This window comes from Ranitomeya variabilis, chromosome 8, assembly GCF_051348905.1.
Source record: "Ranitomeya variabilis isolate aRanVar5 chromosome 8, aRanVar5.hap1, whole genome shotgun sequence".
Taxonomy (NCBI): Eukaryota; Metazoa; Chordata; class Amphibia; order Anura; family Dendrobatidae; genus Ranitomeya; species Ranitomeya variabilis.
Genome location: NC_135239.1, coordinates 46,328,735 through 46,347,578, shown reverse-complemented (window position 1 = coordinate 46,347,578; position 18,844 = coordinate 46,328,735). Strand labels below are relative to the sequence as shown.

Below are 18,844 nucleotides of genomic sequence, written 5' to 3'. Positions count from 1 at the left end.
GATAATGGAGATTGAGCGGTTTCACTGTTGTTAGCCACTGAGATCAGCACCTGTTTTGTAGTCATGTGTGCCAATAGTATTAACAGGTTAATTTGAGTGACATAGCTGGCAACTTGTAGCCTATTTTTGGCCGGACTGTGGATTAGTGGGAGATTTAAGCATTAGAATTTTTTTCTAGATCAGAAATTAGTCATCTAGTACTATATTTGACCTCCCATTAATTGAATATAACACGAGTAGTCAGCCTCTCTTATTTGGTGTGTGCGGTCGTGTCTTTTGAGACGTGTACATATTTATTTTTTCTTTTCTGACACCGATTTTTGTCACTGTGTTGGTGCCAGAATTTTTTTAGCTGCTCTTTATCCACTTACATTGCTGTTTGCACTTTGTCCCTATTTTGTATACTATATATGTTTAATAAAATAAATTGTTCTTAATATATACCCCTGTCCTGGCAGTCTGTCCTAGGATATATTATTTATGGGAGCCTCCACTAGGTCGCCCATTGATTTTTTTACTATAGACTGTATTGCTTCTGTTGAGCAAACCCTTTTTGGTATACATGCATTAGCCACTAGGGGGTATTTTTTCCGTGTTGGCTACGGACTAGATGTAGGTTTATAAAATTTTCTTTATGGAGTCTGTTAACTTTGCTCAACCATAACCAGAATAAAATAGCTTTTCCTTCATTGATCATGGACTGGACTTTCTTTGCAGTTCACCATTGACCAGTCTGTTATAATGCTGAGTGTTGACCATTTTTTTGTTGCATTGGATCTTGTTCTTAAATGAAGGGATTAATGGTAAAAATTAACACTTAGATTTTAGTCCCTTGGGGAAAGGTGAGGAATTGGAACATTTCCCAGTGTGTATTTTGTAAGTAATGCCAATAGTTGATACATTTTAAATGTTAAAGGAGATTGTGGTTTTGGCACACGACAGTGCCAATATCCTCATCTTTTTTCTTGGTGATGTCAGCGCACATAAACGGTATAAATGAGGTGCAGCACCCAGTAGTCATCAGTAGCTTGAAGTGAACTCTCCAAACTGCACCATGAAGAACATTGCCTTCTTTTTGCTGGTTGGTCTCGGCCTCTTCAGCAGTGGTAAGATATCTGATAGATTTACTGTAAGCCACTTATTGATATATTATACATTAAATTAATATATTATGGTGCTGAATTGATGACTTTACACTTAAAACCACAGAGGAAAATGGGACCATATTTTATTCTTTTTTATTCCCTTTGTACCCCTGAGTAATGCATTTTTTTAACCCTAGATATATAGTGCTATCTAGTTTGTGCTAATTTATATGGTCATTACCAAAACAGCGTGGCTTGCAGGATCCTCTGGGGTGTGTCTTTAGGCTACTCTGCTTTATTACCCTGTGAGCTATGCCCCCTTGGTAAAGACCATTAAAATTGTAATTAGATAAAAGTGGCCATATCTCTCGACCTATTTAAAAAAAAACAAAAAACACACAAAAAAACAATTGTCAGGGGAGCAGCAGGAATAACATAAGAGCAACAACTGGTGATTTCTTACATCCATTTGTGGTCTGGAAAGTTATATGTTGGTTTCTATCTACCCACTATTTAGTGACATAATTGTTGGCTGCTTGGCTGATTTCTAGGTCTTATATATTAGTTCATAGCCCTGAACAATGTCACCTGCAAACTGGCAAACACAGAAGATGGCCCCTGTGCAGGAATGATATATGGGCCCTTTGCAGTCCAATAGCTCCTCATAATGCAGAATTCTACCTGTTTAGGAGGTGGAAATGGGCCCCTGTGTGGCTGCACAGATTGCACCAATGATATGTCAGCCCCTGTGCTAGCCTCTGCTTAATTATAGGCAGCTGCTTTGCCCATAGTCCATACTTTACACTGCAGCTTTGCTTATGCAGATAGTTCAGCATGTTAAATTTTCAAGACAACCACAAACCTAAGGGACAGTGATGTAACTTTAAGCTTTGGCAAAATTTCTAATACAGTAGAGTTCCCACTACCATTTGTTTTTGTTAGTATTGGTGTTCTCATATGGGCCAAGGAGAATAGAGAGTTGATTTGTCTTTAGAACAATAGTAAAAATTTTTGTAAACTACAATCTAACAACTAATATTATCTAGTTAACAATGTATCAGCAAAATATTGTATTTACAAACAACTATTTGTTCAAGTGAGCAAGCGTCATATAATGGTTTGTAAGCAGAAATGCGAAAGTTAGGAATGTAACAAACTGGCATATTTTTTTGCTTAGTATATTTATTAGGTAATGTAATACATTTTTTAAAATTGTTCTTTTTTTCATTTCAGGATACAGCATTGACGTTAACGCCGTGGCAGGTTTAGGTAGAGCCAGAAATAAATGTCTAACCGTAAGGTTCCAGGTATTTTTTTCTTTTAACTCAACCTTAAATAGTGAAACTGAAGCTATAAGGCTATGTTCACACATTTTGTTTTTTCAGCTTCTTTTAATGCAAATTTTCACCTGAGTTTTACAATACCAGCATAGTCTATGAGATTTAAGAATTCTCATGCACACAGCTTGTTTATTTTTTTTGTCTTCAGTATTTTGTGCAAAACCTTGGGTTTTACAGAATGGGCATGTTGCTTATTTCACAGTTTTTTCAGAGTATTTCACCCATGGAAAGCAGTGGTGCTGCAAGAAACGCTGCGTTTTTGCTGCCAAAACCTGATGAAGTAGAAACATATTTTTTTATGCACTGAACTTTATCAGCATGCACAAGATACAAATGTACCATGACAAAAAACACCAAAAGCACAGTGAAAAAAACGCAACAAAAACTAAGCAAATCCTGCGCTTTGCAGCAAGTTTCTTACTGCCAAGAGAGCAGGTTTTACCTGTGGAAAAAAAGCATAAAAAACGCAAAGTGTGAATTTTTTTTTATTCAGAAACCCAACTGGAATAACAATTTTTAGTCCAAAATATATGGATTTATGTTTAAAAAAAAAAGTCCGTAATGTTGAAGCTGGTGTTTTTCATCTAGGCATAACATTCAAAAATCTCCAAATATGTGCTAATTTTACATTATTGTATATACTACATACTGTAATATTGAACTGTATTATATTAATCTTTGATCATTTTACATTTTAATAGAAAGGACCTGAGCAGCGTACTTCACTCTCTGACGTTGCCTGGAAGACGTCTGACCAGGTAATTCACTTTATTTCCCACTACACAAGTTGTTAAACGTGATGATACATAATTACAATAAAGAATATAATACAATAATCTACTATATTCCGTGGATTAAACTGTAACTGCAAAGCTCTACTGCTAATGGAAGTCCCAGGTGGACAAGGACCCATATGTGTGGGCAGGCTCGGACTGGCCCACAGGAAAACAGGAGAATCCTCCGGTGGGCCACTGTGCAAGAGTGGGCGATCAGTACTTGGCACAATACACTTGAATATACACTTGGCATCTTATTCATTTAACAATCTACTCAATTTATTGTTATATAAATTTGTGATTGAGGATAATGACACATTTGCATGTGGTTGAAAAGTGGGACCCTGGAATTAGTTACTGGTGAGCCCTTGGTACCCCAGTCTGACACTATGTGTGGGTGATATCCATAATTTGGTTGTTGTCCATGTCAATTTTCAGTCACTTTTCTATTATAATGTTAGATTCACACAAGACCTTTTACTGTGTTTCAATGGCATAATGATGATCTGTGTTCTGCTGCCCGTAACAACCAATCACAACGCATCTTACATTTTTCAAGAGCAGAGTACAAAATCAATGCTGAGTTTTGATAGGTTGATATTTTCGTTTCAACATTTTCATGAGTCACTCCAAATCGGATTGGATTCAAATTTCCTCAAATTTGAGTGAATATGAATATTTGGGAGGTCAAATTGTACAAATCCAGCAAAATGATTGCCAGCCAGCTGCCAGTTTGCTGAGATAATATGGGCTTGGAAGCCATAAATATGCTCAGTAAGCCCCTCAGTTGTTCTGGTCACCTCAGCTCCTCGCCAGTCCTCCAATGGCTTCTCAAGGCGCCCATCATCTCCAGTGCCAGTCACACATTTACTCTTTGCCAGTGATTCTGACATTAGGTAAGCTTCAACGCATGTTCTGATGTCATGACATTCTCTGTCTCACGTGAATGCATCAGACAACACATGAAATGACATCATGACTGATGAAGAGGAGACTGGTGGCGAAGTGGATCAGGTGCCTTTAGAAGCTAGTGGAGGACGGGTGAGGAGCTGCCGGTAAGGGGCTATGTATGCTATGTTATTGATTTTTAACCCCTTCCCACCAACATGCTTATTATTCTTCAAGGTTGGGAGACTTCACAGCATAATACATTTTTTTCTCTTTTTACAATGTGAATTGAATTTCTTGGCTGAATTTAAGCGAATTTGCTGAATTCAATTTTTATCAAATCACAGATTTAAGTGCTATATCTTCGATTGAATCATTTAAAACATAGTCTTTATTTCAATCATTAAAAAGTTATCTATCAAATTAATTTCCAAATTTTCCCTAAAATATATATTATCCGACTCAAGTCTTTTTTGTCTGTATTCAAAGAGGGAAAGGTTTCACCGTAATAGGTGTCTAATATACTTCACTCATATTATAATCACAAGAGCAAGTTAAATCTAGTCTAAATTAGATTTATAAAACACATAATGAATGATCATCACTAAATAAGTATGGAAATTAGTAATACACAGCACCATCGATAAATGCTTTAATATTATAGTCTACCTCTAGACATAATTGTACAGTCTGCATGAAATATTACAGCCAGGGTGCACAACCTTTTCTGATCCGATGGTCACAATGAATCACTTTGAAGGGCCAAAATAAAACCTAGAAGTGTCTTTCCATCAGAGACATTTCTGGCAAATCAAAATTAATTGGCTCATAGATAGGAATCTGAAAACCAGTAAGAGGGGAAGACCATGTGTGAACGTGGTTCTACCCATTGTAAACCTAAATGCCATAAACTATGAGATAGAGAGCTACAAGTATAGATGGCCAGATGTAGAACTCATATACATCTTCTTGGAGTAACAAATTGGGGTCAAGGGACCCCATACTCCTAAAATGTATTTAAAAATTATTATAGTGCTTTGGAACAAAGCACTATATTGTAATCCGAACGTGGATAACTTCTTATTATAGTGCATTGGAACAAAGCACTATATTGTAATCCGATCGTGGATAACTTCTTATTATAGTGCATTGGAACAAAGCACTATATTGTAATCCGATCGTGGATAACTTCTTATTATAGTGCATTGGAACAAAGCACTATATTGTAATCCGATCGTGGATAACTTCTTATTATAGTGCATTGGAACAAAGCACTATATTGTAATCCGAACGTGGTTAACTTCTTATTATAGTGCTTTGGAACAAAGCACTATATTGTAATCCGATCGTGGATAACTTCTTATTATAGTGCATTGGAACAAAGCACTATATTGTAATCCGATCGTGGATAACTTCTTATTATAGTGCATTGGAACAAAGCACTATATTGTAATCCGATCGTGGATAACTTCTTATTATAGTGCATTGGAACAAAGCACTATATTGTAATCCGAACGTGGTTAACTTCTTATTCTTCTTATTATAGTGGTTTGGCACAAAGCACTATATTGTAATCCGAACGTGGTAAACTTCTTCTTATTATAGTGCTTTGGAACAAAGCACTATATTGTAATCCGAACGTGGATAACTTCTTATTATAGTGCATTGGAACAAAGCACTATATTGTAATCCGATCGTGGATAACTTCTTATTATAGTGCATTGGAACAAAGCACTATATTGTAATCCGAACGTGGTAAACTTCTTCTTATTATAGTGCTTTGGAACAAAGCACTATATTGTAATCTGATCGTGGATAACTTCTTATTCTTATTATTATGGTGCTTGAACCTCCTAGGTTCAAGCAACATATTGTAATTCGATTTCTTATATTTCATTATTCTTCTCCGCGTTTTCTGCAATTAATGCGGCCCGAACCACTCGGCCCTCAGTGGGGACAGATGTGCTATGACTTTTATAGTCTATCCGATTTGTAGTTTTTTAAAAAATCGCATTTTTTTTAAAAAAAATTCCCATAGGAAATAATGGCAAACTTCCCATTACCCCCAACTTGACCTTCCAAAGATGGCAACTATGCAAATGTATGGTGTCCATTTTAGGACATGATCATTTATCAAAGTCAAACATCAGAATAAAGTGACTATGACACCCCGCCCCCTCAAATCGGACCCCGAGTTTGCCCCGCCCCCAAATCGGACCCCGGGTGGCCTCGCCCCCCAAAATTGGACCCCCGAGGGGCCCCGCCCCCAAAATTGGACCCCTGAGGGGCCCCGCCCCCAAAATCGGACCCCTGAGGGGCCCCGCCCACCAAATCGGACCCCCGAGGGGCCCTGCCCACCAAATCAGACCCCCAGGTGCCCCGCCCACCAAATCGGACCCAGTGACCCCGCCCACCAAATCGGTCCCTGAGATGCCCCGCTCACCAAATTGGACCCCGAGTGGCCCCGCCCACAAATTCGGACCCAGAGTGACCCCGCCCACCAAATCGGTCCCTAAGGTGCCCCGCCCACCAAATCGGACCCAGTGACCCCGCCCACCAAATCGGTCCCTGAGGTGCCCCGCCCAACAAATCGATCCCTGAGGTGCCCCGCCCACCAAATCTGACCCAGAGTGACCCCGCCCACCAAATCTGACCCAGAGTGACCCCGCCCACCAAATCTGACCCATAGAGACCCCGCCCACCAAATCGGTCCCTGAGGTGCCCCGCCCACCAAATCGGTCCCTGAGGTGCCCCACCCACCAAATCAGACCCCGAGTGACCCCGCCCACCAAATTGGACCCCGAGTGACCCCGCCCACCAAATCGGACCCCGAGTGACCCCGCCCACCAAATCGGACCCCGAGTGGCCCCGCCCACCAAATCGGACCCCGAAACTCCGACACTCTGTGTATAAGAGGATGTCTGTATAAAGGAGTAGTGTCTATATAGGGGGATGTCTGTATATAGGAGTGGTGTCTGTATATAGAGGGATGTCTGTATATAGGAGAGATGTCTGTATATAGGGGATGTCTGTATATAGGAGAGATGTCTGTATATAGGAGAGATGTCTGTATATAGGAGGGATGTCTGTATATAGAGGAATGTCCGTATATAGGAGTGGTGTCTGTATATAGGAGTGGTGTCTGTATATAGGAGTGGTGTCTGTATATAGGAGTGGTGTCTGTATATAGGAGGGATGTCTGTATATAGGAGGGATGTCTGTATATAGAGGGATGTCTGTATATAGAGGGATGTCTGTATATAGAGGGATGTCTGTATATAGAGGGATGTCTGTATATAGAGGTATGTCTGTATATAGAGGGATGTCTGTGTATAAGGGGCATGTCTGTATATAAGGGGAATGTCTGTATATAGGTGGATGTCTGTATATAAGGGGGATGTCTGTATATAAGTGGGATGTCTGTATATAGGGGGATGTCTGTAAATAAGGTGGATGTCTGTATATGAGGGGGATGTCTGTATATAAGTGGGATGTCTGTATATAGGGGGATGTCTGTAAATAAGGTGGATGTCTGTATATAGGGGGATGTCTGTATATAAGGGGGGTGTCTGTATATAAGGGGGTTATCTGTATATAAGGGGATGTCTGTATATAGGGGATGTCTGTATATAAGGGGATGTCTGTATATAAGGGGAATGTCTGTATGTAGGGGGGGTGTCTCTATATAGGGGGATGTCTGTATATAGGGGGATGTCTGTTGTGGATTCTGTTTGTGGGCTCCCTCTGGTGGTTACTGCTGGTACTGGGTGACTTTGGTGGGTTGCGGCCTTTGGTTTCCACCTGTCCATCAGAGGCTGGGTGTTTCCTATTTTACCTGGCCTTTCTGTCATTCCCTTGCCGGCTATCAATGTATTCAGATGTGCTCTGTTTGGTTCCTGCCTACCTGCTCCCAGATCTTTCAGGATAAGCTAAGTGCTGATTTTCAGTTGTTTGGTTTTTTGTCCAGCTTGCTTATTATGTCTCTATGCTAGCTGGTAGCTCTAGTGGACTGAGGTTCTCCCCATGTGCCATGAGTTGGCACATGGGTTCTTGTAATCTCAGGATGGTTTTTTTGATTAGGGTTTTTTGCTGACCGCTCAGTCCCCTTTTGTATCGTTCTGCTTTCTAGTTTACAGCGGGCCTCAATTTGCTAAAACTATATATATCATCTCTATGTGTGTGCCTTCCTCTCATTTCACCGTCAATACATGTGGGGGGCAACTATATCTTTTGGGGTTCATTCCTCTGGAGGCAAGTGAGGTCTTTATTTTCTCTGCAGTACTAGTTAGCTCTTAGGCTGGTGCGTGGCGTCTAGAACCAACGTAGGCACGCTCCCTGGCTATCTCTAGTTGCGTTTGTCAGGCGTAGGGCAGCGGTCAGCCCAGGTTCCATCACCCTAGAGCTCGTCCGTTATTTATTTGTACTTTACTTGTCCTGTGCTATCCCTAGCCATTGGGATTCATGACAGTATAGCCGGCCCACAAAGTGTTAATTGTTTGGGCTGAAGCAGGAGGAAAAGAAGTGTTTAAGGGAATTTTTATTTTTTTTTTCCCTTCAGAGTTTTGCTGCCTAGCCCTTAATTGCTGTCTAGCTGCTTCTTACCTCCTCTTAACCCTTGAATGGCTCTGATCTTAGCTATTTAACATGGATGTCCAGAGTTTGGCTTCCAGCCTGAGTAATCTCGCGGCAAAAGTTCAAAACATACAGGATTTTGTTGTTCACACTCCCATGTCTGAACCTAGCGGTCAGCCCAGGTTCCATCACCCTAGAGCTCGTCCGTTATTTATTTGTACTTTACTTGTCCTGTGCTATCCCTAGCCATTGGGATTCATGACAGTATAGCCGGCCCACAAAGTGTTAATTGTTTGGGCTGAAGCAGGAGGAAAAGAAGTGTTTAAGGGAAATTTTATTTTTTTTTTTCCCTTCAGAGTTTTGCTGCCTAGCCCTTAATTGCTGTCTAGCTGCTTCTTACCTCCTCTTAACCCTTGAATGGCTCTGATCTTAGCTGTTTAACATGGATGTCCAGAGTTTGGCTTCCAGCCTGAGTAATCTCGCGGCAAAAGTTCAAAACATACAGGATTTTGTTGTTCACACTCCCATGTCTGAACCTAGAATTCCTATTCCAGAGTTCTTTTCTGGAGATAGATCTACCTTCCTGAATTTCAGGAACAATTGTAAATTGTTTCTTTCTTTAAAAACTCGCTCCTCTGGAGACCCTGCTCAACAGGTCAAGATTGTAATATCTTTCCTGCGGGGCGACCCTCAGAATTGGGCATTTGCATTGGCACCAGGGGATCCTGCATTGCTCAGTGTGGATGCGTTTTTTCTGGCATTGGGATTGTTCTATGAGGAACCTAACCTGGAGATTCAGGCTGAAAAGGCTTTATTAGCCCTCTCTCAGGGGCATGAGGAAGCGGAAATATATTGTCAAAAATTTCGGAAATGGTCGGTGCTTACTCAGTGGAATGAGTGCGCCCTGGCTGCAAACTTCAGAAATGGTCTTTCTGAGGCCATTAAGGATATTATGGTGGGGTTCCCTACGCCTACAGGTCTGAATGAGTCTATGGCTATGGCCATTCAGATTGATCGGCGTTTACGGGAGCGCAAACCCGTGCACCAGTTGGCGGTGTCTTCTGAACAGGCACCTGAGACTATGCAATGTGATAGAATTCAGTCCAGAAGTGAACGGCAAAATTATAGGCGAAAAAATGGATTGTGTTTTTATTGTGGTGATTCAGCTCATGTTATATCAGCATGCTCTAAACGCACAAAAAGGGTTGATATATCTTTTGCCATTGGTACTCTGCAGCCTAAGTTCATTTTGTCTGTGACTCTGATTTTTTCACTGTCTTCCATTTCCGTCGATGCCTGTGTGGATTCGGGCGCTGCCCTGAGTCTTATGGATTGGTCATTTGCTAAACGCTGCGGTTTTAGTCTGGAACCTCTGGAAGTTTCTATTCCTCTGAAGGGAATTGACTCTACACCATTGGCTATGAATAAACCGCAGTATTGGACACAAGTGACCATGCGCATGACTCCCGTTCATCAGGAGGTGATTCGCTTCCTTGTACTGTATAATTTACATGATGTACTAGTGCTTGGTCTGCCATGGTTACAAACTCATAATCCTGTCCTGGACTGGAAAACAATGTCTGTGTTAAGCTGGGGATGTCAGGGGGTTCATGATGATGCACCTCCGATTTCAATCGCTTCATCTACTCCTTCTGAGATCCCTGCGTTTTTGTCTGACTATAGGGATGTTTTGGAGGAGCCTAAGCTCAATTCGCTCCCTCCTCATAGAGATTGTGACTGTGCTATAGAATTGATTCCTGGCAGTAAGTTCCCTAAGGGTCGTTTATTTAATCTGTCACTGCCAGAGCATACTGCTATGCGGAATTATATTAAGGAGTCCTTGGAAAAGGGACATATTCGTCCATCTTCGTCCCCTCTGGGAGCAGGTTTTTTTTTCGTGGCAAAAAAAGATGGTTCCCTGAGGCCTTGTATAGATTATCGCCTTCTGAATAAGATTACAGTCAAATATCAGTATCCATTGCCATTATTGACTGATTTGTTTGCTCGCATTAAGGGGGCTAGGTGGTTCACTAAGATAGATCTTCGCGGTGCGTATAATCTGGTGCGGATAAAACAGGGTGATGAGTGGAAAACCGCATTTAATATGCCTGAGGGCCATTTTGAGTATTTGGTAATGCCTTTTGGACTCTCCAATGCTCCGTCAGTCTTTCAGTCCTTTATGCACAATATTTTCCGTGAATATCTGGATAAGTTTATGATTGTGTATTTGGACGATATTTTGGTGTTTTCTGATGACTGGGAGTCTCATGTTCTACAGGTCAGGAAGGTGTTTCAGGTTCTGCGGGCCAATTCTCTGTTTGTGAAGGGCTCAAAGTGTCTCTTCGGAGTCCAGAAGATTTCTTTTTTGGGGTACATTTTTTCTCCTTCTACTATTGAGATGGATCCCGTCAAGGTTCAGGCGATTTGTGACTGGACACAACCTACATCTGTTAAGAGCCTTCAGAAGTTCTTGGGGTTTGCTAATTTTTATCGTCGGTTCATTGCTAATTTTTCCAGTATTGTTAAACCTTTGACTGATTTGACTAAAAAGGGTGCTGATGTTGCTGATTGGTCTCCTGCGGCCGTGGAGGCCTTTCAGGAACTTAAGCGCCGGTTTTCTTCTGCTCCTGTGTTGTGTCAACCAGATGTTTCACTTCCTTTTCAGGTTGAGGTTGATGCTTCCGAGGTTGGAGCTGGGGCGGTTTTGTCACAGAGAAGTTCTAATGGTTTGGTGATGAAGCCATGTGCATTCTTCTCTAGAAAATTCTCGCCCGCCGAGCGCAATTATGATGTGGGTAATCGGGAGCTTTTGGCCATGAAGTGGGCATTTGAGGAGTGGCGTCATTGGCTTGAGGGTGCTAAACATCGTGTGGTGGTCTTGACTGATCACAAGAATCTCATTTACCTTGAGTCTGCCAGGCGTTTGAATCCTAGACAGGCTCGTTGGTCGTTGTTTTTTTCTCGTTTCAATTTCGTGGTTTCATACCTGCCAGGTTCGAAGAATGTGAAGGCAGATGCTCTTTCCGGGAGTTTTGTGCCTGACTCTCCTGGAGACTCTGGGCCTACTGGTATCCTTAGGGATGGGGTAATATTGTCCGCCGTATCCCCAGACTTGCGACGTGCATTGCAGGAATTTCAGGTGGATAAACCGGATCGTTGTCCACCAGAAAGACTGTTTGTTCCGGATGATTGGACCAGTAGAGTCATCTCTGAGGTCCATTCTTCTGTGTTGGCTGGTCATCCTGGAATATTTGGTACTAGAGACTTGGTGGCCAGGTCTTTTTGGTGGCCTTCCTTGTCTAGGGATGTGCGTACCTTTGTGCAGTCTTGTGAAGTGTGTGCTCGAGCTAAGCCTTGCTGTTCTCGGGCCAGTGGGTTGTTGTTATCCTTGCCCATCCCGAAGAGGCCTTGGACGCACATTTCCATGGATTTTATTTCTGATCTCCCGGTTTCACAGAAAATGTCCGTTATCTGGGTTGTGTGTGACCGCTTTTCTAAGATGGTTCATTTGGTGCCCTTGCCTAAGTTGCCTTCCTCCTCTGAGTTGGTCCCTTTATTTTTTCAGAACGTGGTTCGTTTGCATGGGATTCCGGAGAATATCGTTTCTGACAGGGGATCCCAGTTTGTGTCTAGATTTTGGCGGACGTTTTGTGCCAAGATGGGCATTGATTTGTCTTTCTCGTCTGCATTCCATCCTCAGACGAATGGCCAGACGGAGCGAACTAATCAGACCTTGGAAACTTATTTGAGGTGTTTTGTTTCTGCTGATCAAGATGACTGGGTTGCTTTTTTGCCACTGGCCGAATTTGCTCTTAAAGGGAACCTGTCACCTGAATTTGGCGGGACCAGTTTTGGGTCATATGGGCGGGGTTTTCGGGTGTTTGATTCACCCTTTCCTTACCCGCTGGCTGCATGCTGGCCGCAATATTGGATTGAAGTTCATTCTCTGTCCTCCGGAGTACACGCCTGCGCAAGGCAATATTGGCTTGCGCTGGCGTGTACTCTGGAGGACAGAGAATGAACTTCAATCCAATATTGCGGCCAGCATTCAGCCAGCGGGTAAGGAAAGGGTGAATCAAACACCCGAAAACCCCGCCCATATGACCCAAAACTGGTCCCGCCAAATTCAGGTGACAGAGTCCCTTTAATAATCGGGCTAGTTCGGCCACGTTGGTCTCTCCTTTTTTTTGTAATTCGGGGTTTCATCCTCGTTTTTCCTCTGGTCAGGTGGAGCCTTCGGATTGTCCTGGAGTGGACGTGGTGGTGGACAGGCTACATCAGATTTGGAATCAGGTGGTGGACAATTTGAAGTTATCTCAGGAGAAGACTCAGCAGTTTGCTAATCGCCGTCGCCGCGTGGGTCCCCGACTTCTTGTTGGGGATTTGGTGTGGTTGTCTTCTCGTTTTATCCCTATGAAGGTCTCTTCTCCTAAGTTCAAGCCTCGGTTCATCGGTCCTTATAGGATCTCGGAGATTCTTAACCCTGTATCTTTTCGTTTGGATCTCCCAGCATCGTTTGCTATTCATAATGTGTTCCATCGGTCGTTGTTGCGGAGGTATGAGGTGCCCGTTGTTCCTTCAGTTGAGCCTCCTGCTCCGGTGCTGGTGGAGGGAGAATTGGAGTATGTTGTTGAGAAGATCTTGGATTCTCGTGTTTCCAGACGCAAACTCCAGTATTTGGTTAAGTGGAAGGGTTACGGTCAGGAGGATAATTCCTGGGTGGTCGCCTCCGATGTTCATGCGACTGATTTGGTCCGCGCCTTCCATAGAGCTCACCCTGATCGCCCTGGGGGTTCTCGTGAGGGTTCGGTGACCCCTCCTCAAGGGGGGGGTACTGTTGTGGATTCTGTTTGTGGGCTCCCTCTGGTGGTTACTGCTGGTACTGGGTGACTTTGGTGGGTTGCGGCCTTTGGTTTCCACCTGTCCATCAGAGGCTGGGTGTTTCCTATTTTACCTGGCCTTTCTGTCATTCCCTTGCCGGCTATCAATGTATTCAGATGTGCTCTGTTTGGTTCCTGCCTACCTGCTCCCAGATCTTTCAGGATAAGCTAAGTGCTGATTTTCAGTTGTTTGGTTTTTTGTCCAGCTTGCTTATTATGTCTCTATGCTAGCTGGTAGCTCTAGTGGACTGAGGTTCTCCCCATGTGCCATGAGTTGGCACATGGGTTCTTGTAATCTCAGGATGGTTTTTTTGATTAGGGTTTTTTGCTGACCGCTCAGTCCCCTTTTGTATCGTTCTGCTTTCTAGTTTACAGCGGGCCTCAATTTGCTAAAACTATATATATCATCTCTATGTGTGTGCCTTCCTCTCATTTCACCGTCAATACATGTGGGGGGCAACTATATCTTTTGGGGTTCATTCCTCTGGAGGCAAGTGAGGTCTTTATTTTCTCTGCAGTACTAGTTAGCTCTTAGGCTGGTGCGTGGCGTCTAGAACCAACGTAGGCACGCTCCCTGGCTATCTCTAGTTGCGTTTGTCAGGCATAGGGCAGCGGTCAGCCCAGGTTCCATCACCCTAGAGCTCGTCCGTTATTTATTTGTACTTTACTTGTCCTGTGCTATCCCTAGCCATTGGGATTCATGACAGATGTCTATATATAAGGGGGATGTCTGTACATAAATAGGATGTCTGTATATAGGGGGATGTCTGTACATAAGCGGATGTCTTTATATAATGGGGATGTCTGTATATAAGGGGGATGTCTGTATACAGGGGATGTCTGTATAAGGGGGCTGTCCCTATGTAAGGGGGCTCTCCCTATGTAAGGGGGGTGTCTCTATATAAGGGGGGTGTCTGTATATAAGGGGGGTGTCTGTATATAAGGGGGATGTCTGTATATAAGGGGATGTCTGTATATAAGGGGGATGTCTGTATATAAGGGGGATGTCTGTATATAAGGGGGATGTTTGTATATAAGGGGGATGTCTGAATATAAAGGGGATGTCTGAATATAAGGAGATGTCTGCATATAAGGGGGATGTCTGTATATAAGGGAGATGTGTGAATATAATGGGATGTCTGTATATATGAGTGGTGCTTGTATTTAGGGGGATGTGGCCAAAGTGGCTACCGAGAAGCTGTGTGCACCAAGTGGCTACCAAGGATTCCTGCATGCCAAAATGGCTACCCTGGGGCAGGGCCCTGCATGCCAGACTTGCTCCTGAGGTTCATTGGTAGCTGGCAGCGCTGTTCAAGCACCATGTATTTCCTTCAGGAAATGCCCATCTAGTTATAGTGCTTTGGAACAAAGCACTATATTGTAATCCGAACGTGGTAAACTTATTCTTATTATAGTGCTTTGGAACAAAGCACTATACTGTTATTCCATCGTGGATAACTTCTTATTTATAGTGCTTTGGAACAAAGCACTATACTGTTATTCCATCGTGGATAACTTCTTATTATTATTATTATAGTGCTTTGGAACAAAGCACTATACTGTTATTCCATCGTGGTAAACTTCTTCTTATTATTATTATAGTGCTTTGGAACAAAGCACTATACTGTTATTCCATCGTGGATAACTTCTTATTTATAGTGCTTTGGAACAAAGCACTATACTGTTATTCCATCGTGGATAACTTCTTCTTATTATTATTATAGTGCTTTGGAACAAAGCACTATACTGTTATTCCATCGTGGTAAACTTCTTCTTATTATTATTATAGTGCTTTGGAACAAAGCACTATACTGTTATTCCATCGTGGTAAACTTCTTATTATAGTGCTTTGGAACAAAGCACTATACTGTTATTCCATCGTGGATAACTTCTTCTTATTATAGTGCTTTGGAACAAAGCACTATACTGTTATTCCATCGTGGATAACTTCTTATTATAGTGCTTTGGAACAAAGCACTATACTGTTATTCCATCGTGGATAACTTCTTCTTATTCTTATTATAGTGCTTTGGAACAAAGCACTATACTGTTATTCCATCGTGGATAACTTCTTCTTATTCTTCTTATTATTATTCAGTCCGCACGTAATGCGGCCCGAACCGCTTCACTCACAGACTCCAGTGAGGTGTCATTTCGAAGCCAGCGTCCCCAAGAGGTGTGCTAAGTATTTTTCGTGTCGATCGGATTAGTAGTTTTGGCGCAATTTGCGTTTGAAAATGTTTTTTCCCCTCATTGTAATGCATTTCAATAGGGAAATTTTCCCGTAGGTTATAATGGCCGGGTTTCTGAGGCAATTTGAAATGTACCTGCCACCTGCCACCTGGCTGATTAGCTCATTGATATGCGCAGTCAGGCCCAGTTACTATGCCAACGCCTGCGAACTGTACATGACCACACCAGCACAGTTTTGCCAGATAATATCAGCTCTTAAAGTGATAGCACAGCACAATTTCAAAGCACTATCTGTAGTCTTATTATAATTATTGCCCCGCTCACCAAATCGGACCCAGAGTGGCGCCACCCGCCAAATCGGACCCAGAGCGGCGCCGCCCACCAAATCGGACCCAGAGCGGCCCCGCCCGCCAAATCGGACCCAGAGTGGCCCCGCCCGTCAAATCGGACCCAGAGTGGCCCCGCCTGCCAAATCGGCCCCAGAGTGGCCCCGCCCACCAAATCGGCCCCTGAGGGACTCCGCCCAACAAATCGGCCCCTGAGGGACCCCGCCCAACAAATCGGCCCCTGAGGTGCCCAGCCCACCAAATCGGACCCAGAGTGACCGCGCCCACCAAATCGGACCCAGAGTGACCCCGCCCACCAAATTGGACCCAGAGTGACCCCTCCCACCAAATCGGTCCCTGAGGTACCCCGCCCACCAAATCGGACCCAGAGTGACCCCGCCCACCAAATCGGACCCAGAGTGACCCCACCCACCAAATCGGACCCAGAGTGACCCCGCCCACCAAATCGGACCCAGAGTGACCCGGTCCACCAAATCGAACCCAGAGTGACCCCGCCCACCAAATCGGACCCTGAGTGACCCCTCCCGCCAAATCGGTCCCTGAGGTGCCCCACCCACCAAATCGGACCCAGAGTGGCTCCGCCCACCAAATCAGACCCAGAGTGGCTCCGCCCACCAAATCGGACCCTGAGGTGTCCCACCCACCAAATCAGACCCAGAGTGACCCCGCCCACCAAATCGGTCCCAGAGTGACCCCGCCCACCAAATCGGTCCCAGAGTGACCCCGCCCACCAAATCGGTCCCAGAGTGACCCCGCCCACCAAATCGGTCCCAGAGTGACCCTGCCCATTAAATCGGACCCAGAGTGGCTCCGCCCACCAAATCGGACCCAGAGTGACCCCATCCACCAAATCGGACCCTGAGTGACCCCGCCCACCAAATCGGTCCCAGAGTGGCTCCGCCCACCAAATCGGTCCCAGAGTGGCTCCGCCCACCAAATCGGACCCAGAGTGGCCTCAACCCTGAGGGGCTACAACTACTAAACCAGCGCCTGAGAGGCACCCAAGTGTGAAAGTCTTGCAGGGGCAACCCGGGCACCATTCCAAAGCACTATCTGTAGTTCCTTCAGGAAATACCCATCTAGTTATAGTGCTTTGGAACAAAGCACTATACTGTTATTCCACCGTGGTAAACTTCTTCTTATTCTTCTTATTATTATTCAGTCCGCACGTAATGTGGCCCGAACCGCTTCACTCACAGACTCCAGTGAGGTGTCATTTCGAAGCCAGCGTCCCCAAGAGGTGTGCTAAGTATTTTTCGTGTCGATCGGATTTGTAGTTTTGGCGCAATTTGAGTTTGAAAATGTTTTTTCCCCTCATTGTAATGCATTTCAATAGGGAAATTTTCCCATAGGTTATAATGGCCGGGTTTCTGAGGCAATTTGAAATGTACCTGCCACCTGCCACCTGGCTGATTAGCTCATTGATATGTGCAGTCAGGCCCAGTTACTATGCCAACGCCTGCGAACTGTACATGACCCCAGCACAGTTTTGCCAGATAATATCAGCTCTTAAAGTGATAGCACAGCACAATTTCAAAGCACTATCTGTAGTCTTATTATAATTATTGCCCCGCTCACCAAATCGGACCCAGAGTGGCGCCGCCCGCCAAATCGGACCCAGAGTGGCGCCGCCCGCCAAATCGGACCCAGAGTGGCGCCGCCCGCCAAATCGGACCCAGAGTGGCGCCGCCCGCCAAATCGGACCCAGAGTGGCGCCGCCCGCCAAATCGGACCCAGAGTGGCGCCGCCCGCCAAATCGGACCCAGAGTGGCGCCGCCCGCCAAATCGGACCCAGAGTGGCGCCGCCCGCCAAATCGGACCCAGAGTGGTGCCGCCCGCCAAATCGGACCCAGAGTGGCGCCGCCCGCCAAATCGGACCCAGAGTGGCGCCGGCCGCCAAATCGGACCCAGAGTGGCCCCACCCACCAAATCCTCAACCCTGAGGGGCTACAACTACCAAACCAGCATCTGAGGGGTACCCAAGTGTGAAAGTCTTGCAGGGGCAGCCCGGGCACCATTCCAAAGCACTATCTGTAGTTCCTTCAGGAAATACCCATCTAGTATTATTGTAATCCGAACGTGGTTAGCTTATTCAGTTTTTTTCTGCAATTAATGCGGCCCGAACCGCTGCACGCACAGACTCCAGTGAGGCGTCTTTCGAAGCCAGTGTCCACGAGAGGTGTGTTAAGTATTTTTCGTGTCAATCCGATTTGTAGTTTTTTTAAAAATTGCATTTTAACAAAAAAATTTCCCATAGGAAATAATGGCGAACTTTCCATTACCCCCAACTTCACCTTCCAAAGATGGCAGCTATGCAAATGTACGGTGTCCATTTTAGGACATGATCATTTATCAAAGTCAAACATCAGAATAAAGTGACTATGAAACCCTCTCATCCCGTTTGTGAAAAGTAAGTGCACCGAGTGGCCCCGCCCCCCAAATCTGACACCGAGTAGCCCCGCCTCCCAAATGGGTCCCAGAGTGATCCCACCCACCGAATGGGCCCCAGAGTGACCCCGCCCACCAAATCGGACCCAGTGACCCCGCCCACCAAATCGGACCTAGAATGACCCCGCCCACCAAATGGGTCCCAGAGTGACCCCGCCCACCAAATGGGTCCCAGAGTGACCCCGCCCACCAAATGGGACCCCGAGTGACCCCGCCCACCAAATGGGACCCCGAGTGACCCCGCCCACCAAATGGGACCCAGAGTGACCCCGCCCACCAAATGGGACCCAGAGTGACCCCGCCCACCAAATGGGA

The 18,844-nt window shown here is 44.7% G+C and overlaps 1 protein-coding gene across 2 annotated transcripts in view; it reads left to right on the top strand.

The window, feature by feature from the left end:
- The first annotated feature begins 1,028 nt into the window (after positions 1-1,028).
- Positions 1,029-18,844, top strand: part of LOC143788923 (uncharacterized) — a 51,415-nt gene continuing 33,599 nt past the window's right edge. The window contains exons 1-3 of one of the 2 annotated variants that reach the window (XM_077278883.1): positions 1,029-1,106; positions 2,319-2,392; positions 3,127-3,183. In XM_077278883.1, the coding sequence (XP_077134998.1) occupies positions 1,055-1,106; positions 2,319-2,392; positions 3,127-3,183 (183 nt within the window). In that variant the 5' untranslated portion in view covers positions 1,029-1,054. The remainder of the gene's footprint in view (positions 1,107-2,318; positions 2,393-3,126; positions 3,184-18,844) is intronic. The other variant, XM_077278884.1, reaches the window with a different exon arrangement.